Here is a 24,417-nt window from a genome sequence, read left to right as displayed (position 1 = left end):
AACAACTTTCGTAGTTGTCTGGACAACTGCTGAAGTTGTTTGTAGAAATAAATAAACATCTCTGTCATATATAGAAATTGTCTAACAATAGTCTGTAGCTATCGGACGATTATAGAAGTTGTCCCAACAACTACTGCAGTTGTTTGACAGTTGTGTTCAGTTGTTGGTCAACGGATTAGTTTTTAGGACAAGTAATATAATTGTGGGCAAAGTATTAATTGTTGAAATAAATAATTGAAGAATTATAGCAGTCTCCAAAGCTACTAAACTTTTATGCCAATTGTTGATAGTTGTGAGGTAACTAAATAGATGTAAAACAAGTAATCAATGTTCTTTTGCAATTTTGCAGTTCTTTGATGAATGTCTTACTTGTGATGTCTCCAGGTATTGTTTCCCTCTATGGAAGACCATATAATAATAGGAGTTGATTTACATGGTGAATGGGTTGAGAAGATTATAGAGGCTACAAATTCAGTTGTAAATGATGAAGAGCATCCTGTTACAATGGATATTCCTATAAATGAGGAAGCTTCACTACATCCGATATCAACACAAGGTAGCCGCTACACAGATGATGACGGCACAAATTTTTATTAGGGTAAAATTTTCAAGGACAAGCAAGAATTAACTAAATTGTTGAAGCTTGCTTCCGTGAAGAAAGATCAAAGATTCAAATCTGTGAAGAGTTCTAAAGATGTGTATTGTGCTAGATGTGTAGATCAGAATTGTGATTGGTGGTTGCGAGCTACAAAACTTAAAAGTTGTAATAGATTTGAAATTACAAAGGATCGCAACATTCACTCATGTGGGGCATAACACCTTACAAGTCATCATCCACATGCCTCAACAGATGTCATTGCAGAATACATACAACCTAATTACTTGAATGGAAAAGGTCCCTCCTCAAAAGACATAAAAAATATAGTGCAAGCAGATTTGGGCTGCAAGATTAGTTACTGGAAGTGTTGGAAAAGCAGTGAGATAGCAAAGGCTATGATAAGAGGGACACCGGAGCACGAATATGCAGTTCTAGATGGTTATCGTCATATGCTTATGACTATAAATGAAGGAAGCAAGACATCGTTAAAGCTTGATGACAAGGGAAGGTTCAAATATTTTTTTGCATCTTATGGAGCTTGGATTAGGGGGTTTGTGCATATGAGAAAAGTTTTAGCCGTTGATGGAACATTCTTAAGAGGTCATTACGATGGAGTTTTATTGTCTGTTGTCGCACAGGATACAGAAAATCATGTTTTTCCTGTTGCATTTTGTGTAGTAGATAAGGAATGTGATGCCGCATATGAGTACTTTTTTGAGAAATTGTTGGACATAGTCCCTGATACTTCAGAGTTGTGCATTATTTCTGATAGGCATCCAAGCATAGAAAAAACACTATCAAAATTTTACTCTGAAGCATACCATGGATGTTGCACGAGGCATCTTGGTGAAAATGCCCGTAAAATTTTTCATTGTGGAGCTTTTCTTGGACATTATTACCTTGCAACAAAAGCATATCGGAGAGATGTGTTCCATGACCATTTTGAACAAATCCGAATTATCAATGCAGAGGTCGCTGATTATCTTGAGAATGTTGGGTTTCACAAATGAAGTAGAGCATATTTTCCAAGAAACAGGCAAACTTTCTTACTAGTTCAAACATAAATATTGCAGGTCTCTAACAATTGTTGTAGTTGTTGGAATAATTAGTATAGTTGTTCGAACAATTATTGTAGTTGTTGGGACAATTATTATAATCGTGGGAACAATTATTATAGTTGTTGGACAACTTTCATAGTTGTTTCAACAGCTGCAGAAGTTGTGGGACATTAAAAACAGTTGTTTTTAAAACTACAATAGTTATTAAAAATCTGCAATAGTTTGTATTTTAATTTTTGATGTTTTTGAATTTTTATATTTCAGATATGATGTATTGACCTCAAATATTGCTGAGTCTGTTTATGCAATGTTCAATGAAGCAAGAGAATTTCCCATTATTGCCTTGTTCAATGATATAAGCAAGAGATGGTCGAAAAAATTTCATGAGAGAAGAATGACATACGCCAAGTTAAAAACCACATTCGTTCCTTCAACCAAAACTAAAATAATGGCTAATAAGAATCTGGGAAATAAATTATTGGTCCATCAAATTGATGAAGACACCTTCAGTGTCACCGCGGACAATGAAATCGCAATGGTCCATCTTCGAAGTAAAATATGTTCGTGTCAAGAGTTTGACTTGGATAAAATACCTTGTCAACTTGCTATGGCTGCGCTCAGACACAAATTTGGAGATGAATATGGCAAGATGATTTATAAGTACTCTTCTCCGTATTATAAGGTAGAGTCATATATACTTGCATATGCAGATTCAATCTATCCAGTGCCAGCTGAAGAATTTTGGAATCTTCCTCTGGAAATTTTAGAGAGAGTAATACCTCCACCTGAAAAGAAAACTAAACTGGGAAGGAAGCGGCTGAAACGAGTACCTACTATAGGAGAAGTGGTTTCAAAGAAAAGAAATAAATGCTCTCTATGTAAAAGATTTGGCCACAAAAAAACTTCATGTCCTACGAGATCGAATGAAGTTGCAGGAACAAGTAATGGTGTAGTTTCATGAGTTATTATCGTATGCATAACATGTATTTATAGATGCTATGATTAGTTCAAACAATTATGTAGTTAAGATTTTTATTAGATGTATACCAACAACTTCAAAAGTTGTTGGACAACGGATACAGTTGAAGGGGTCAAGTTTTTCAATTAACTGCACATTATTAAATAACTGCTTTAGTTTTTCCAACAACTTTTTAATTGTCCAACGTCTTCTCACAGTTGTCCAACAACTTCGCATAGTTGTCTAACAACTCTAATAGTTGTTGGGACAATTTTTATAATTATTAAGATTACTTCGCATTGATATTGAAGATCAATGGAGTTATTTTGTGAATTATTAAGTATAAACTAAGTTGTTTAACAATAATTGAAGATCGATCGAGTTATTTTGTGAATTATTAGTATAAACTAAGTCGTTTAGTAAAAATTAAAGATCAATCGAGTTATTTTGTGAATTATTAAGTATAAACTAAGTAATTTAACAATAATTGAAGATCGATCAAGTTGTTTTGTGAATTATTAAGTATAAACTAAGTCGTTTAACAATAATTGAAGATCGATCGAGTTATTTTGTGAATTATTAGTATAAATTAAGTCGTTTAGTAAAAATTAAAGAACAATCGAGTTATTTTGTGGATTATTAAGTATAAACTAAGTAATTTAACAATAATTGAAGATCGATCGAGTTATTTTGTGAATTATTAAGTATAAACTAAGTCGTTTAACAATAATTGAAGATCGATCGAGTTATTTTGTGAATTATTAGTATAAACTAAGTCGTTTAGTAAAAATTAAAGATCAATTGAGTTATTTTGTAAATTCTTAAGTATAAACTAAGTTGTTTAGTAAAAATTAATGATTGATCGAGTTATTTTGTGGATTATTAAGTATAAACTAAGTCGTTTAGTAAAAATTAAAGATCGATCGAGTTATTTTGTGGATTATTAAGTATAAACTAAGTCGTTTAGTAAAAATTAAAGATCGATCGAGTTATTTTGTGGATTATTAAGTATAAACTAAGTCGTTTAGTAAAAATTAAAGATCGATCGAGTTATTTTGTGGATTATTAAGTATAAACTAAGTAATTTAGTAAAAATTAAAGATCGATCGAGTTATTTTGTGAATTATTAAGTATAAACTACGTAATTTTGTGCAAAACAACTAAAGGATTGAAGGAACAACTAAACCAGTTGCAGGAACAACTAAACTAGTTGTAGAAACAATTGAACCAGTTGTACGAACAACTGAAGTAGTTATAGGAACAATTGAACCAGTTGTACGAACAACTGAAGCACTTACAGGGACGATTGAAGCAGTTGTAGAGACAATTAAAGTAGTTGATAACAAAAACACAAAATACTGAAATAATTACATCAAAAACTAACACAATAATTTCATTGATCCAAATGTTTTGTCAATGAAGTACAAAAATCAACTTTGTACACAACTACTCTCTCAAGGAATTAATTCCTTCTCAAGCACAACAACAACATATTTCATCCTAAAATTATCCACCTCATTGTCGTTAAGGCAGTTCACATCTGTCCTAGTAAGCAAGTGATCAATAAAAACACAGGCATATGGTCCACATGCCGCACGAGAATTGTTACTTGGCACATTCTTTCGACGCTCATATGACCATGCATCATTCAAAAAAATTTCAGACAAATGATTGAACATCTCGCTCTGCTTGAGTAGTTTGGGCCACAATTCGAGAATGGGTTGAATCAATGTAAGAAAAGTCGGCTCATCACACATGAATATTGCAATCATAAACTTGAATCAAGCCCTTCTCCATCAAAAATTCAAGTGCAATAAAGTGTGTATTCTTTATGTTCATCACGGTGTAAATTCTTTTTGCTCCATTCCACTTTCGGCCATATGGATAGGGCATTTCACCCTTACAGTACTTGAGTATGTCACCGTCCATCTCAAACGATGTGAGTGCTCATGCATTGATGGAGCACCATCCACTAAACTCTTCTCTCTCAAGTTGTTGTACTGATCATACAAGGTGTTGTAGAAATTTAGATCTAAAATAAGATCTGTTTGGTCATAGTGCTTGTGATACCAAATCTGTCTCTTGCGCATAAGGGACAAGATCTCATCAACATGCTGCCAAAATAAAGTTGAGAGTCAATTCAATATCAATAAATTATTGTATAAATTAAAAATATAGTAGTATTTACCTTGCACTCGAACAAAAAATATGGATCAGTCATGCTCACCAAGTCCTGATAATTAAATTTACCATTCAAATACATTTTTCTTTCCTCTTCCTTTTTGCTAATGAAGACACTAAAGATCTCTCTTTTCTCCACATCAAGAGGTTTGTACAAATTCACTTCCAATCTACTCTTCATTGCATTTTTGGCTTTGGAATTCATGGCCAACCTTCTTTTTAACGCAGGAGTATAAGGAGATTTTCTTGCATAGCTCGGATATATAGTCCTTTTTTATTGCTGCCCATCTAACTTTGTTGACAAAGATTTTACTTCATTCAAAAGAGTTTCATACTTATCACAACATGTTTCACATTTACAGCAACAATCAATATTGAAGGCATTCACATTTGTTGTTTTTATCACATCAGGGGTATCTTTTCCCCTACCAAGATCAGCTAAATATGATTCATCTCTTCCTACTCCACCAAAAGATCTACAAGCATCTAAAGCAATCTGGCCATCACCGTCTCTCTCAACTCCATAATTTCTCGCAACACTATTCTCTCCACCAGTTATCTCAAGACCTTCTTCAACAGCAGTTATATTCAATTTTATAGCTGTTACAAGTACCAACTCTTCTTTTAAAACATCAATTTTTGGATCCAAACTATCTTCATATGACTCAATATCTTGAATATAAATTTGTTCCTTCTCTATGTTTGTTGGAAAAAGAAAAGGGTGAACAACCTGATTTTGCATCTGCATTTTAAAAAAAAAGTTATTCATAATTTAAAAACAACTGAATCAGTTGTCCAATTACAACTTCAGTAATATGTGATTGTGGAAATCACTTTTATTGTTGTTGGACAACTAAAGTAGTTGTGGAAACAAGTTTAGTTGTCTTATAATTACAGTAGTATTTCAATATTGCATAACACAATTAATATTATGTAGATATATAATATTTTTGAAATAACTAAGTTAGTTGTACAATAATAGCTAAGTTGTATGTTTACAACTTTTACTGTTGTTGGACAACTTGAATAGTTGACGGAACAACAAGTTCAGTTGTCCAATAATTACACTACTTGTTTAACTTTTGCATAACACAACTACTAATATTATGTAGATATAATCTTACTTGTTCTTTTGTCTGATAAATAGGATCAATATTTGTCTTGTAAGCAGGTGTTCCAGCCATCCATTTAATCATTCTTGAAATTGATTTTTCAGGTGAAGAATCCTTGGCCAATCGTTGAAGTGCCGGAATAGCTTCAAACGCCAAACCTACAATATAATATTAAAAATAGCTTAGTATAGATAATAAAGTCAAATAATAATTTAACTAAAAATTATAAAATAAAAACATCAATTTAATTACTTACGGCGAACGCCCACGGACATCCATGAAGATTATACTGAGATTTGGTTGAATCTAGCTCTTTCAAAAGAAAGCTAATGGTAAGATCAAAGCTAACTCGACCCCATGGATATGAATTGAACACACTTTTTTTGGACGCCATCTTTAGCCAATGAGTTTCTATCTTCTTTTCTGCACTTTTTGAACACAATACACAATGCAAAAACCAAACCATACTAATAGCAAGCTTTTGCTTTTTGGTTAAGCATGGATCACTCATCTTTTCTATGAGTACAACAGCATTTGCAGATTGACCCACCAGATCAACCAGAATTTCACCTTCTTTTCCAATTTTCGCTAATTGTTGACTTAGAGGAGGTAGAGAATGACACCGAAGTCCAGTCATAATAGCGAATTCATTAATGCCAAAACAAAGAGGCAAACCATTATAATCAATCCAAACCTCTTTTTTCTTTTCAGAAAATATACGACGAAGACAAAGGCCATGTACTAACTTCATTGGAAACTGTACTGCTACAGATTGATCCAACTTCAAAAAGTGACCAAAACAAGATTTTTTAAAATCATTTTCAATTTTTTGTGCGATTAAAATCTTTCTAAACTCAACAAATTGAGCTCCAAAACCAACTCTCGCATTGATTTTTGAATCATAAGACCCAGACACACTCAAGTGGGTCTTAAACTTATACTTATCATTGGAAATGATTTTAACATAATTTGGAGAGGATTCAATACCTTCTTCTTCTTTTTCATCCGATTGTTCACTTTCACTTTCTTCACTTTGTTCCTCTCTACTTGATTCATCTCCATGACTCTCACCATCTTTTTTCTCTTCACTTGAAATTTCGTTGCTATTTTCATCACTTTTTTCTTCACCTGATAGGTCATTGTTATTCTTACCATTTTTTTCCATTTCTCTAGATTGATCGTCGCTACTTTGATCACTTTTTTCTTCTCCAGATGGTTATCCACCGATACTTTGAAGTGTTGTGGTACCTCTTTTTCTAGTAGCAGTTAAGCTCTCAGCATTTTCTTTAGCATTTGGATTGGATGAAGATGTTCCAGTTCTCTTCCTCTTATATTGAAGCATTATAACTACACTAAAATAGTTAAAAGTTAGTAAATAGTAAGAATTAGCTAAATAGGATCAACAGAAAAGGAGCAATAGTGGTACATTATAGATCAATAATTAAATTATTTGTCCTACAACTAATCAGTTGACCAACAATTAAACACAATTGTCTAACAACTGCAATAGTTGTTGGGACAACTTCTGAATCGTTGGACAACTACAGAAAGTTGTTGGACAATTTCTGTATTAACAAAAGTATAAAGTTATTTCTATAAACAACTTTTGTAGTTGTCCAAACAACTACTTAAGTTGTTGGCTGAAACAACTAAATTGAATTCACTAAACCCAGCTGAAGAATGGACACAAAATATTTTTTATACTTATCAAAAATGCTCTTTTGAGTTAATTTCAAGTTCAAACGGAATAAATATAATGTAAAAAAACAAAAAAATATAATAGCAAGATGATGATGATTTTCTTCTTTATTAAACCCTAATCTTATCCTTTGAAATAGAAAATAGAAGAAAATTTACCTTGTATTAGAAGCTACTGATTGAAAAGAAAAACACAACAAACTCAAAGAAGATTTGATGATTTTGAAGATGAAGAAGAAATTTTTTTTTTTGAAAAAAAAAGTCCTGTGGATTCCAACGTTCCCCTGTAACTTCAGGTTTTTTCCATTCTTAATATGCTTCACAATTTAAAATAAAGTCTCCTAAGTTTTAAAAATACTAATTTGATCCAATATATTAATTAAGAGTTAAATTAAATTGAGGAAGAGATGAAGAGGCCCCACTTGTCCCTTTTTTTTAATTGGAGACTTGTGAGGCATTCTTACCTCATTCCCCATTTTGCTTTACAAATCAAACTCCCCGTTAACTATGAGCAATAGTCATTCTTCCCCCTTTACTCCATGCGATGTCTATTTTTCCCTTGACATTTTCAATTTTCCATCTATGTAATATCTATTTATATTATATATAATATATATTTTTCTTTATCTAGTAGATATTTATAGATTTTTATTTAAGCTCATTAATATTATAAGCATAATAATTCTTTTATCAATTTGTCACAAAATATAATGTTAATTTGTCAACTAAGATAAAAGGGGTCATTATCAGTAGAAAATTCAGTTTTCTCACAGAAATGGCTTCCCACCTTGACTACAACTTTTTTCCATTCAAATCACTAAAAACTCCCCCAATGACCCCTTCATACACGATTCCCTCAACTACCTGCTCCTACCACCCTTTTGGCCGGAATGAATGAGTTGATTTGTTTGATAGTGAACAATATCACCTTCACCCGTACCACTATTTTCACCGTACATGTACAAAAATATTAATAATAATATATTATTTTAAATTTTAAAAAACTAACACAAAGGATATAACGTAACATACGGATTTTTGGCTCGACTTTAAGATCATTTTCCTGCAATTTCTTTTTTCCTTCAGCGAGCCCAATCAGACCGCCAGTAAATGGAGGTCTAGCACGATGTGCCAGCAGTTTGCCCAATTAGACCCCAGTAAATGGAGGTCTGGCGCAATAGTATGCCCAATCAGACCCCTGGCATGAGTTATATATATTATTGGGAGTAGTATTGAGCACCGATATGGGGATGAGTTCAAACAACTCAAAATTCTCATAAACCATGTATGCCAACATGGTAAAAGGATCATACTTTTTAAATGATTCCTTATTGCTTTTAAGCATAACTTAGTGGATCCACTTAGTTGAGGATGTCTTATACTCCGGCAAGGTATAAGACAATTCTGACAGCGTGGGTGAGACGTTGTATCATCACATAGCTCATAGTGATGATTGTCGGTTAGAGAATCTCCCAAATAAAAGTAAAAAGTTTACTATTGTATTTTTATATACATTGAGTTATTATCTACTGTTTTAAAAGCTTTCTTTATATTGCATCATTATTGTTGCTTTTATATTGAATTGAATGTACTAACACAAACGCATTTCAACAATATGACTACAACTTAAAAGTAATATAAACCATAAAATACAGTAATATCATCAAAAAAATCAAAACTCATTAAGCGCTAGAACTAACTATTAGAATATCTTTTTCTTTTCTTGAGAAAGTTATCCCAAAATTAAAAAAAAATGTCTACCATGAAAGAGCTTGAAGAAGCCATTGTTGAGACAACAAAAAAAACACTCTTTTTAAAAAAATTATTTTACTGGAACAAACCACAATAGTATAAGCACAAAACGAAGGAAATAAAGTTACATGCATCACAACATAAAGAATATAAAAAAACTAAAAAACATACACAAAAGTTCTTGGTTGATTCCTACTAATCATCATCAATTTCAATAGGGTCGACGAGAGGGACGTACGGGCCTTTTAAGGATTTTTTTCTTATGAATGAGTATTTGAGAAGAGCTTCATCTAGAACTCTTTGAATTGATCTGGTCACACGGATTGGGATAGCAACTGAGGGCTCATCTGCCGATCGGATAGAAGTCAAAGATAGTTCCTCAACTCGTTCCTTAGATGGTAAATCATCTAAGTGAGAAATTTCAAAGCTATCAGTGTATATCTTAGAAGGGAGGGACACTGATATGTCATATTCCTTTGCCAAATACGAAAATGAAATTTCAGATCTATCAACGAAGATTACGGAAGGAAGGGACACTGGTATGCAGTAGTTGACATAACTAGAGATAAATAGAATTAATCGGAGAGGTAGGGAGTATTTGGAGTAGCAAAATTTCTGAGGTTGAGGAGTGATAAAATATGAAGGGTGGACAATATATAATCACCATCACCTTCAACTACCATAAAACATTTAATAGAAAATTATTAATATAAACAACAAAAAAATACTCAGTAGCGAAAAAGGGACGAAGGGAAGAAAAAGGGTTAAAAAATCAGTAGGAAAGAGTGTGTGCATATATATTGTGAATGTTGAGGGCATATTCGACATTATTGATACCTTTTATGTTATTCAGCTCGATGCTCACTAGGCACCGACACTGCCAGCTTCTTGGTATTTTATACGTTTTTTGTCATCACCATGTTTTTTATAAATATGATATATTGATAATATTGATGCAATAATAATATAATTAGTTATGCTAATATTAACTGTATAAAAAATATTACTAATAAAATGATTAATTTAGTGTATTAAGATTGATATTCATTGACTATTTTTAAAACAATTTAATTATTTTTAAAATATCTTTCACATATATAATGAAAATTATGTGAAAATATTTTGAAGGGCAATTGTATTTTTATCCATACAAATACAGACATTAAAATTACTTGTAAAGAGTAAATTATATATTTAGATTTTTTTAATAATTAAGATATCAAAAATCAACTAAAATTTTGTTTATTAAATTATTTTTTATTTACAACTATTTAAGACTTTCAAATTAATTAAAATTGTGTCTTAAATAAATCATATTCTTATTTAAACAATGAAAAATCTTTTAAAATGTCCTTGAACTATGCAAAATTGAACAAAAAATTTCTTAGTTAATAATTTAGTAAAAAATGCTTCTATAGTCAATATTTTGTTTGTCCAAACTTGTCTCTCTCACTAATAATTTAATCTAGAATGTCCCTATTATTACTTGAGGATTAAAATCATTTGCACCCCCAATTTTGCTTTACAAATCAAACTCCCCCGTTAACTATAAGCAATAGTCATTCTTCCCCCTTTATTCCATGCGATGTCTATTTTACCCTTAACATTTTCAATTTTCCATCTATGTAATATCTATTTATATTATATATAATATTTATTTTTCTTTATTTGGATATTTATAGATTTTTATTTAAGCTCATTAATATTATAAGAAGAATAATATTTTTATCAATTTGTCACAAAATCTAATGTTATTATTTGTTAACTAAGATAAAAGGGATCATCATCAATAGAAAATTCAATTTCCTCACAGAAATGGCTTCCCACCTTAACAATAACTGTTTTCCATTCAAATCACTAAAAACTCCAGATAAACCCCCAATGACCCCTTCATACACGGTCTTCCCAACTACCTTCTCCTACCACTCTTTTGGCCGAAATGAATGAGTTGATTTGCTCGGTAGTGAACAACACCTACCACCAGACCTTTAAGATCCTTTTCTACAATTTATTTTTTCCTGGAGCGAGACCAATCAGACCACCAGTAAATGGAGGCCTATCACGATGTGCCAGCAGTTCACCCAATTAGACCCCTAGTAAATGGAGGTCATGCACCATCTGTACACCCAATTAGACCCCTAGTAAATGGAGGCCTAGCACGATGCGCCAACAGTGCACCCGAAGAGTCAGGACACTTTATTTCTCTGTTCTTATTTCGTACTTATTCATTTGAGCTGAGCTTTCATTCCCTTCTCGATACCAACTATCTAAGCCTTCGTAAATCATCGAGAGATTATTCATATATCCTAATCATGTCTCTTAACTTCACTTTTCAAATTAAAGTAAAAATTAAGAGTAAGGTTCGAGAAATCGTTTTGAGTCACTTTGAGAAGTCTTTTTCAATCTTTTGAAACTTGGATTAAGACTTGAGTACTTGAGTATGAGGGTGATGAGAGTTGATTTCATTTTTTTTAAATGAGTATGAGGGGACTAAGTATTCTCAAGCATGTAAAACTTTTACAATTAAAATGAGAAGAAATCTTATTTTCTAATGAGTTCATGGGGAGTTTTTGAGCATTATCTCTTTTAAGAGAGCTTTTGAGTAATTATCTCAAATTGAGGAGGAGTTATGTTTTATTTAAAACATATGAGCATGAGTTATATATATTATTGGGAGTAGTATTGAGCATCGATATGAGATGGGTTCAGACAACTCAAAATTCTCATAAACCATGTACGTCAACATGGGTAAAGGATCATACTTTTTAAATGATTCCTTATTGTTTTTAAGCATAGCTAAGTGGATCCACTTAGTTGACGATATCTTATACTCCAGCAAGGTATATGACAGTTTTGACATCATGGGTGAGACGTTGCATCATCACATAACTCATAGTGATGATTGTCAGTTACAGAATCTCTCAAATAAGAGTAAAGAGTTTATTATCGTATTTTTATATACATTAAGTTATTATCTACTGTTTTAAAAGCTTTCTTTATACTGCATCCTAACTGTTGCTTTTATATTGAATTGAGTTGAGTATTTCTTGAGTTAAGTTGATATCAGATGAGGTGAGTATGTCCTTCCTTTTTTTTTATCAGTTCAAGCTTACGTATGTGCTTTAAAGTTCCCCTTGCATACTCGTACATTCAATGTACTGACGTCATTTGGCCTGCATCTTTTCATGATGCAAATACAGGTATTCCGTGTCATCAACTAGCGCTCCGTTAGTACCACTTGCAATTCTAGATTTGCTTTGGTGAGCCTTCTTGTTTCTGGAGGGTTCCTTAAATTATGTTGACATTGAACAAAAATGTACATAGTTAATAACTCAAAAGATAAATGTGTTAGTTTTTGTAGGTAATAGGTAATACAAGATATCACACACAGAGTTGTCAACACACAAGAGTTGTTTCATTCAAAGATAAACTAGCCCACGGATATTGGAGATGACTAAATAGACATAAGTTTATCTATTTAATTTTGGAATTAGTGAATAAGAAAAGTCGACTTGCATTGAGACAAAGTCGATTGTATCGTACTTCTTATTTTGATTGAGACGTAGCTCTAATTTCTTTGTAAGAGTTGGAAAAGATAAAATTTCTCAAAAATGGGGACCGAGCCTTGGAAGGCTGCCTACATATCTCATGAAGGAGAGTTCAGGTCCTGCGTAGTTCGACCTTCCTTTTTTACTTGCAAAAAAAATTGACCTTTTCTGAGATGGGAGAGTAAAGATTTGAAAGTGAAGTTCGAATTTTGTTAAGAAACTAAAGACACAAAGAGTATTTGGACATACTTTCGATAGTGACTTAATATTTGTGCTTAGAGGTTTCTAAAAAAATTCCAAAAAGAGTAGGCTAGAACATCTCCAAATAAAGCAACATAATCATACAAGCAGTTATAACACATAAACAGTTATTGCACGCTTTAAACAGATACGTGACCCTTTTGTGCCAAGGGTAGGCTTAATGATTTGAGGGATATATACGTCGTTTGAAACATTTCATTGCCCCAAAACCCAATTTTTTACAGGTTTTACGAATAAACTGAATGAGAATACATAATAGGAAAAATGAGATACATAATAATTAGTTCCGCGTAGGGGTACAATCCTAAACTATGCCTCCATGCAAGGTCCTTCGTTTTTGCACTTCTTGTCGTCTTTGGGTGCCAATCACTCTTGAATGGACTAATAGCTTGTAAAACTCCTTCTTCAATTAGAATAAGCTATAATCTTCTCCTTACCCCAAGAGACAATGTTTTTTTTCTTTAAAAAACGTATACATCCTTCAAATTAAAACACATAAGTATGATTGTCTTTTTATTGACCAATGGGCTAAATAAACACAAGGTGGGCTTCTAATGGGCCCAACATGCTTTGGGTGTTGGGTCAACTTAGTTCAAAATGCGTTAAATTCAGGATTTGGTTTCGCTCTACGCTAGTTGACTAAGAGTGGCTTTTAGAAGACCGGGAACCCAAGCGGACAACTTAAGTTGGAACTCACGACAACCATTGGATGCATGACAAACCAATAAATTGTCGATCATTCCAAAAAAAGGTTGAGTATAAAAAAGTCCTCCTGCGATTTCGCAAAACTGTTCTTTAATATACTATACATACATATGAAAATGCCATGAATGAAATGGCAGTTATAGCAATTCAAACACATTAAATACAGATAAACAATTCAACAATTAATAACAATTAGTCAAATAGTCAAATTTTATGGTTAGAACTTAATTAAGTCCCCAGTAGAGTCGTCATTTCTGTTTTATTTTTAAAAAAATAATAAAAATGACTTGTTTTCAAAGAATTGACTTAACTTATGTTTTGAAAAAAAATCGACTTTTCAAAGAGAGTCGCCACTTAATTTTGAAAGAACTTAAGAAAACTTATAATTTTTCAAAACATTTAAACAAAAAAATTTATTTGGAATCCAAAAAGGATTCGGGGTTCAATTTACATTCCGATAAAGTGTTAGGCCCTCGAAATGTCTGCTAACTTGCGGTTGACCAACGATTTGACTAAAATGACTTTTGACCAACTTTGAAAATATTGACTAAGTATAGAAAAGATTTATTATAAAACTTTAAAGAGAATCAATTTGTTGAGAAAATAATTTTTTAACCACAAGCAACTAAATAAATAAATAACTAAAATAAGAACTTAAACATTCTAAACAACATAAAAGGAGAAATACGATTCTTGGGGATTTAATTAAGTCAAACCAAAAGAAAACAATGTTAGAGAGTTAATACAAAACAAATAATAACAAAGGAGAATAATAAAGGAAATTTGGGATTTTGCCCAACTTGTCCTAAGTCTAACAAAGGAGAAATGCCAAAATAATGGGTTTGGCCCATTTAATTCAAAAGGGGCTACTGATACTCATTTTATTGGGCCCATAATGGGTCTCGCCTGGATCTGCTCCTGAAATTTCCTTAAGACTCTTGGCCCACTTCGCTGTATATCCTGCGTATATCGGGTGTCTACTATTGTATATGACATATATCCAACCCATTTTGGGCTTTTTGGAACCTGTATTTTTATTGGAACTTTATATTTCCCCCCTTTTCAACCTGTATTTCCACATTTTGACCCATATGTTGTATTCTGACTTGTATATTAGCGTATACCACAATGTATACCAGTGTATACTACTGTATACAACCGGTATATAACCCATTTTTGGGCTCTTTGAGACTTTTAATTTAGCTTTCCTTTCTTCTTCGAACACCGAAGGCTAATTCGACAGAATTCAACTAGACGAAATGCAAGGATGGAGTCCAAAGTGGACTCGAATTGATGTCACATGTATCAAGATAAAGGAAGAAGGATTAGGATCTATTTGTGACACAAAATACAAGCAGTAACAATTTTCTATCAAATTTAGCATTTTTCAACCTTAAACCAGAGACAATTGAAATAAAAGTAGTAGTAATACTTCCTTATTCTCACTACAAAAGAAGAGAAGGAAAATTTTAATACCACCCTAAGCTACTTGACCACATAATCAAACAGATTTAGGATCGAACAGATAATATCCAAAGCTAATAACTCTGATCCAAGAAACATAGCAATAACACTGATAAAAGCTTAACCAACTTTGAAGCATAATTTTCAAGGAAAATTAATTAACTCAAACAAACTAGATAATAATCATATTAGGCCATATTTTATGGATGAGACAATGAAAAACCAAAGGTTCATTTCACTAAGCTAATGCACACCAAGATACTACCAATCTGTAAATCAAGAACAAAATATTACTTCTACAGGGCAATTTAGCAATAAAGGAATGAGAAACACAACTCATGATCAATTCTTTGATAAACTAAACTCAACCATAAAGCTAGTAAGAAATTAAATTAAACTCAATTAGAGGAGAGCTAGTTTAAAGCAAGCCAAGAAAATACATGAAGCGATCTGAAATGACAAACAATGATCAAGACACCATAAAAAAATAACCAACTCATGTGATCAATGGACAACTTTAGAAACGAGACGTGTTGTGACTATGAAAAACATAGAAAAGAAACATAAATCATGTTACCAGGGGAACACAAAAATATTTCAGAAATCCAGCAGGAAACAGAACGAGCTTAATGGGAGTAGCATTAGAAATAGAGAGGGCCTAACATGAAGAAATAAAACCTCGCAACTAAATGAAAAACAATCATGTTTAAGACGAGGAACGAAATCAAATAGTCATCACATCAATTTGAATAGAAAGATCGCGACACATAACCATTAAACTAAGCAACCATTAATTCACGACAAAAGAAACTAAAGACAGAAAAATGAATGTACCTTTTTGAGGGCAGCGAGCTAGGACTTCGAGTGAGAAAACGCTTCAACCATCGACCTCGATCTCGACCTCACCGGATTCTGACGAATAACAAACGAGAAAGAGGCTACGATCTAGACTCGAAAACCTATGGCTTCGAACGTCAAGAATATTTAATCTTCCATTGCTTTTTCACTCTCTGTTTGTACTAATTTTGACTTCTTTTTTTTTCTTAAATTGACTCAAATTCCTCTAACCTAGACAATGAATAAGGAAAGAGATTATATAGGAGAGAGTAGAGGAGATGAATTGGGGGGGAAACAGGCAGATTTTGGATGAATGTTTGAATTCGAAATTTGAATTCCATCGAGGATAAGGTTGCCATCCTGAAATTATACCATCCTCAACGGAACAATAATGAAGGCCGTCCGATTTGAGCCAAGGACGATTGAAGCGCGGAGATGAAGACATTTGGAAGATTCTCGTACAAAGAGGACGACGCGACTGGGTTGGGTTGTGATTCTAGGCTACACACGGGTTGCCGGTCACGATTTGAGGTTCTGGGTTTCGTTGTTCTTGCTGGGAGGAAGAAGCGGGGTCGGGTATTGCGTTGGTATGCTGGTTGGGATTGTTGTAGGTTGTAATGTTGTCACGACCCGAGAGCACCCCCAGTCGTAACACGTTATACTCGACCCCAAAGGGGTTTGATACAAGTCTCATAGCTCATTCATTGCATAGGTAATAGAAATAGTACGGAATTAAAACTTTTTATTTAAAAACCATACAATCTAAAGACATTGATAAAACAACGGAATACTAAGTCTCACATTGCCATCTTAGACAAACTTTAACAAGATAGGGTCACAGCCCTTTGCAATCGAAGTCTTAGCAAAGTCTTAAACATAAAAACTAGAAACATAAAGTCCTTGTCCTCGACATATGAGGACATACCAATAGAGGTCTTGAGAGAACTCTAATCCCAAGCTTCCCTAGAGAATGCAATCACTTGCCGGAACCTACACTTGTAGTAAAAATGAGAAAATATGGGTTAGCACACACAAATGTACTAAGTATGATCACCATGCAAAAACATGTTTTAAAAGGGGACATTTTGGTTAGAAATCATGCATGATGCCACTTTTTAGAAATATCATGAACAATAGCATAAGAGACATCAAATACAAATATAATCATCATACAAGTCATAACATCACATTTGAACAATACCAACATGTGATTCTTTACCTTTACATTTAGCCTTCACCTCAACTAACCCTCATACTATACCTTATGCAATGTATGGATAGCGTCCCATACCACCATTCACACCAAGGTACCACTTTAAGGTCACCAAAAGTGAACTTACCATTTTGCCTTTCCATTTTCAACAATACTCACTCATAAGAGCTAAACATTACACAAGCCATATCATCAAAGGGACCATCACCTAAGACAACTCTAAGTCATACTTGTGCAATGTGCAAGTAGCATCTCATACTACTACTCACACTAAGTACTCATTTGAAGTCACCATAGGCAAGGCACATTCAAATACAATAAGTCATAACAATGAAGTAACTCATAATACAATTCAATTATAGAATGCATCTTTACATTTAAGCATTTAAGCCAACATTCTTCATTAGGTTCATTTAGGACACATTCATGCATTTAAAGGACTTTCATACAATAGTCATTAAGACTTAGAGAACTCATCTTGAAGCATACTCATGCCATGTATGGATATCCCATACTACTACCCATACTTCATAGAACTCCTAAACTATACTGCATATCTCACATGATGGGAATACGCATTTAACCGACATAGACCATGAGAGCTAGATCATGAAATTCGATGTACTATCCCACATCGTAAGAGTTGGTCTACTTGCCTAAGGTAAATCGGTAATTAGCTTAAGTGGATCCACTAGCTAGACCTATGTGGGTATATAGTTAAGGGACAATGAGATTGGTACTAGATACCCCGCCTCAACTCACGTGAGGGCATCTATTTCAAGAGATTAGTACTAGAAACCCCGCATCAACTCACGTGAGAACTTCCATCTCATTCAATGTCCTCTCGGTGCTTAGCCTACATTCATATAGAGTATTTTACCATTCATCACATTAAGGGATAAGAGATTGTTACTAGACACCCCGCCTCAACTCATGTGAGGGCATGCATCTCAACCCAACATTCATTCATTGGATAGCTCGTAGATTCAAAGATAAGAATAACCTTTCATCTAATAATCCCATTATTGTTCATTAGTGTAAGATCAAGAATATCCTTTCAATCAACACATCATTATCATTCATTAGAGTACAATTGAGAATAAATTTTCAATAAGTACTTCATCATTAACATTATCATTGAACCTCATTCATTATTTATACAAGTGTGTATATGAAAATAGCTTTTCACATAATCATCATCATTCAAAAGTGTTAATAGAGAGATAACATTCAATCCTAACACAATTAGCTTCTAGACATGATCATCACTCATTCATTTAGAACACACACATGTATCATATCACATTCATATATACACCATCATAATAACACTTCAATTCCTCACACTATGCCTTCAAGGCCATGATCACCACATACAAAACAATTACACACCTCCGCCTTTCAAGTGGATCAACATCTCTAATACAATTCTACTGTAACAAGTAAATAGGTCAAACTTGCACTTTCAAGGCTATGATCACAAATCCTCAATTCACCAACAATTCACCACAATTAGTTATAGATGATGATAAAATTCAATAATCTAAATCAATCTAAGCATAAATCCACCATTATTCATTCATAATCAATATACCCACTTCATAAGGCCAAATTTAGGAATTGAGAGAAATCATGGGTTCATAGAGTATTTTCATCTTAAATCATCAATTAAACATCAACGTAATCATAATTTATCATTTGAAAACATTTGATGCAAGAACCTATGAGATTGAGTGAAACTTGGGGTTTTTGTGAAACTTGAAAACCTTGAAAACATTTTTGAAATTGACTCTAGGGTGAAAATTAACCCTAGATGAAGGATCACCATACCTTATACTTGAAAAATCCCACGAAATTGAAGAAGAAACACCTTGAAATCCCCAACTCTAGCTTGAACTTGACCTTGATCTCCAATGGAGTTTCTAGAGAGAACTTTTTATGAGGGAAGGGTTTTGATTTGGGGAAATATGAATAATGAATCTAAAAATAGTATATTAATGTTTTAATACTCTTAAAATACCTTAATACACTTAAAATAATCGTCCATGAACTTTAAAAGACTTGGGGTGAATTTAACAATTCACCTCTCACTTGGCCAAGCCAAAAAACTAGATTGCAGGTCTAATCCACGAGTCACCATCCACGGACCGTGGATGGATTGAAGGGACCATATTGTCCCTTCGTGGTTTGGATCAGAGACCCTCATTTGGGGTCTTGACCTACGGAGGCCATCCACGGGGCGTGGACCCCTTCCGTAGGTCACCCCCTTTTGGCCAACTTTCTAGTTTCAAGGGGTCTTGGGGGTTAGACTCGGGGTCCTCCTCAAGGACCCTTAGGGTGGTACTTGGGGGAGTCGTACCTTGGCATTTGACCCCTAAACCCCTCAACCATGACTCGGGGCAATATCAAACACCATTAAACCTCATGACAGCCACAAACGCACACACATTAGGCTCTAGTTTCACTAGTTCAATTTTAGGGTCGCTACAAATGTATAGGAATGGCTGGATTTGGTATGCTGTTGTGATTAATGAATTGAGGTTGGGCTAATCGAAGTTGGGCTGGTGTGGGGAATGAATTTTGGCCCAAAATTTAGTTTCAAATGGGTTTAAGGGTGGGGCAGAATGGTAGTGAAAATTTATAATAGAAAGGGTTAGATTTGCAAATACAAAATGGCTAAATGAATTGCAATTATAGCCATATAGAATTCACAATATAGCCGAATTGAATTTAATTTGCAAATTCGGCTAAAATCTAAGATGAATTTAAATAAGATTAATTAAGGAGCTTCTTAAACTTAACGAAATTAAATAATTAACTTAATTATAAATCGAATGATTTAAAAATATAAACTATTATATAACTAAACTAATTAACCAAATATTTAATTAAAACAAATTCTTTTTTAGATGATTTTCGAATATTTATAAAATATGCTAATTAATAATATAATATATATATATATATATATTAAAAGTTCCAAAAAATGACAAAATTACATAAAACTTACTTGAAAATATTTTGAATTTTATAAAGTCAATTATTTCAAATCGTTCGGAATTTAAGAGGCTCGATGATTAATTTATATTATAGAGGTCCAAAATTGGATGTCAACACCCCCACTCCTACTAAGTAAAAACTCACCAAGAAGTCATAGTATCATTCATGTCTCATTCATTATCTTTATTATATAGGGAAAAATAGTCATAACCGACATAGACCATGTGAGCTACACGGAATCTGGTGTCGTGTAACCCCACACCGAAAGAAGGTGTCCTACTTGCCTAAGGTAGAACTAAATGTATAGCTATAAGGTGGATCCACTAGCTAAGTCCTATGTTGGCACATAACTATGTGACAGGGAGATTGCTTCTAGAAACCTGACCTATTGCATTGGCGGAGGAGTTTCCATCTCATGATTTTACTTTAGATGACCCAACCTCTTGCATTGGCGGAAGGGCTTTTACCTCAATTTCCATATCCAATCGGTACTAAGTATTATTTCCCAATTTAGACATCATTAGTCTTGAATTGTATTTACATGTGTGAAGGAGTGCTCTACCTTTCATTCAATACAATTCATCAAAATAGCTCATAGATTCATTAAAGTGAGAATGTACTTTCAACTTTAGAATCATAATTAGTATGTGAGAACAACTTTTACACCAAGATCATGTGTTCTCATGAGAATGGACTTTCAATCAACACAATAGGATCATCATGGTCATGTACATTTCATGCATAATAATATGTAAAGGTGCATATGAGAATTATACTTTCAAGTAACACCATTGATACATCATAATCATGTTTATGCATGGAGAGTGTGTGTAATTGTCCTTGCAATGACACAACAACAACATTATCATCATCCTAGACAATTCATACAATATCAAGTGAAAGGGTAAGGGAAGAATGGTCTTTCAACAATACCACAATATACACAATAGTCATAGGACCTTCACTTTCTAAATAAATCATAACTTCACACACAATCTTGTCAACATGCACAAACCTTCATAATATGCCCTTCAAGGGCTATGGACCAACTCATCCCAAACATATAGCAATAGCACATTAGATAAGGGAATACCATGATCCAACAACTCATCAATACCTTAGTCACATCATGATTGGCACTTTATACTCCAAATATTCATAAACATGCATATAGTATCATGATCAAGTCAATTTATGTTTAGAAGCATTACCCAAAACCAATTCAAGTCTAGGTGATCTAATTTAAGGCATTACATGAAGAAATTCATCATTCTTGGAGGATTACCTTTAAACCCTCAACTAGTCTCTTTCATGGCACAACCCTAGACTTTATAAATTCACCCTAGAAATCCTAGGTTAATCAAGTATACATGTAATATAATACTTAGATCATGTAATTACATCATAATTAACTCACATCCAATCAATTGGACCAACTTGCAAAACCATCACATAATGTAAAGAAAAACCATAACTAGGGTTGGGGGTCTCATAGATTCTTGAAGGATTTCGAGTTAAAGTCCATATAAAATCAATCATACATTCATAAACAAACGTCATTCAACCTTTAAAAGCAACTTTAAAAGGAATCCATGGAGTTGAGTTGAAACCCTAGCTAATTGAGTTTTCTAGAATTGAGTTAAAAGCTTTTGAAAGGGCTCATTGGGTGATAGCTTCTCGAGGATGAAGAACTCCTATACCTTAGGTGTAGAATCCTTCCAAATTCGTATTGAAAAGCTCCTTCCTTCAAGCTTTCCTTGATCTTTTTCTTTGTTCTTCAATGGAGGTTCTAGAGAGAAGATTCTTAGAGAGGAAAGTAGTTGGGTTTTGATTTAGGGTCTTGGGTTATAATAAATTAATGAGGTGTTTATGGACTTAAAATACTTTATATACATGTATAATTACCATAATAAACGACCCCTAATGGAAACTAATTAAAAAGGAATTAGTTGGAAATTATTACCTTGGTCGAGATGTTTGGACAACTTACAGGTGCAACCCACGAGACCCCATCCACGGACCGTGGATGGGACCACTCCTCGTATTGTGGGTTTGTGGTTTGGGTATACAGCATGGACTTGGTGGCCTTGACCTATGGACAAGACCACGAGCCGTGGATTGCATCCGTAGATCACAAGATTCTGGCAACTTTGGTGAACTTAGGCAGCCTTGGGGGTTAGACTTTAGGGTCCTCCCCAAGGAACCTTGGTTGGTCTTTGGAGGGTTGTACTTTGACGTTTAACCCCTAGACTTCTCAACCTAAGCTCGAGAACTAAATATACAACCTAAAATCAAACATCAAACTCAAAAGCTCACACGTTAGGCTCTAGTTTCACCTACTAGTTTCCATTAGACTCTAGCTTGGTCTTACTAGATTTTCGGGTTGTTACACTTTCGAATCATAAAAGACATTAACCCAACTCGGTGCTCAATACTACTCCCAAAATAAATAATATAACTTTGTGCTCAATTCACCCATTACAAAGAATGGACTTCTTACATTACTTGAAATACTTTTCAAAAACATGAGACATGTTTACCTTCTTGAAAACATACACTTATGAACTTATCTTTCAAGTCCAATAATTAACATAGGTACACACACACACACACATATATATATATATGAATAAAATATTAGAAACTCTTAAGTCTTTATGAAATAGAACCTTTAAGCTTTTTCTCAAAACTCAGTTTGAAACACAATGATTGGCCTTCAAAGACTCTCAAGACTTATAACTCAATTCAAAGGGTTCATGCGGAATTATAGACATGAACAATTCAACTCAAGAATCTCAATAAAAATATAGAAACTCAATACTTAGGAATAGAATTTCAAAAGAATCAGGAATTCAAAAACTCAAAATCAACTTATCTCAAGAATACTCAAATCTAGGGGTAGAATCCTAGATTTCTCTTTTACTGATTTGAAAGTAGATGTAGGGCATGATGAAGAACTAGTCCAACACTATGATAGTCTTTTGTACCTGAAAGAACAAGTTTCTTGAAGAAGAACTTAATTAGAAGACTTGAAACCCTACCTTGAAGGTAAACAATCAAGAAAACATTTCTTGAAATTTTTGAATTAGTTTCTTGAAATCTCTATTGCCAAGACTTATGATTTTCATTAGTGATTCATAACTGTATGGAGGAATTTGAGTTGGAAATAATGGAATTCTTGGAGAAAAACTTACCTTGAAGAAGAATCTTGAAAAAGATGGAAAGAATCTTGAATGGAGTCTTTTACTTTGATTTTTCTTTAGTGTTTTGCCTTAGGGTTTGAGAGAGAAGACATTTAGGGGTGGGCGTTCGGTTCGGTTTAATCAAATTTTGGTTCGGTTCTTCAGTATTCGATTTTAGAAAAGTGTGCACCATATTTCAAACCAAACTAGATCGGTTCGGTTCGATTTTTTCTACTTCGGTGTTTTAAAATCAGTTTTTCGGTGTCAACAAAAATAAAGAGAGAATATAATAAAGTAACAATTGTTATTCACTTCACACTTCAAACTTCAAAGTAACAACTAACCGTCTAACAATAAAAGGTAAGAACATCAATTTGTTGTTCTCACTTCAAAGTAACAACATAAAATGATAAAAAAAAGTAGAAAGTAGAAACACCAAGTTGCTGCTCAAACTTGAATTAAATTGAGTTTTGTTTAGTTTAGACTTTAGGTCTTTAGGGTTTACTATTTTGTTATTAAGATTTTTGCTATTTAAGTTTAGGATCTAAATATAAAAATTGAAATGGGCCAAGTAAAGTTAAAAATTAAGTAATATAATAAATACTTTTAAATTTATTTAATAAAACTTCGGTTCTTCGGTGCACTGTAGTTTCGGGACCCTTACACCGAACTCCGAACCGAAGAACCGAAAAAAAAAAACCGACACCGAACCGAAACACCGAAGAACCGAATTTTTTCGGTTCGGTTCGATTTTTTGGTTTTTCGATATTTATGCCCACCCCTAGAAGACAATGATGGATTAAAAGATGGAAATAGGCTTGTTTAGGGCTTTATAGGAGTTAAGAAATCA

The 24,417-nt window shown here is 33.3% G+C and overlaps 1 protein-coding gene across 1 annotated transcript in view; it reads left to right on the top strand.

Annotated features, from left to right (window-relative positions):
- Positions 1-23,409, top strand: part of LOC125840836 (homeobox-leucine zipper protein ATHB-9-like) — a 46,998-nt gene extending 23,589 nt beyond the window's left edge. The window contains exon 7 of the mRNA XM_049519807.1: positions 23,386-23,409. Within this exon, the coding sequence (XP_049375764.1) occupies positions 23,386-23,409 (24 nt within the window). The remainder of the gene's footprint in view (positions 1-23,385) is intronic.
- Positions 23,410-24,417: the final 1,008 nt, after the last annotated feature.

This window comes from Solanum verrucosum, unplaced genomic scaffold (assembly GCF_900185275.1).
Source record: "Solanum verrucosum unplaced genomic scaffold, falcon-dt-bn FXZP01000194.1, whole genome shotgun sequence".
NCBI classification, from domain to species: domain Eukaryota; kingdom Viridiplantae; phylum Streptophyta; class Magnoliopsida; order Solanales; family Solanaceae; genus Solanum; species Solanum verrucosum.
The sequence above is the reverse complement of the archived record's forward strand: the minus strand, read 5'-3'. Positions and strand labels throughout refer to the sequence as shown.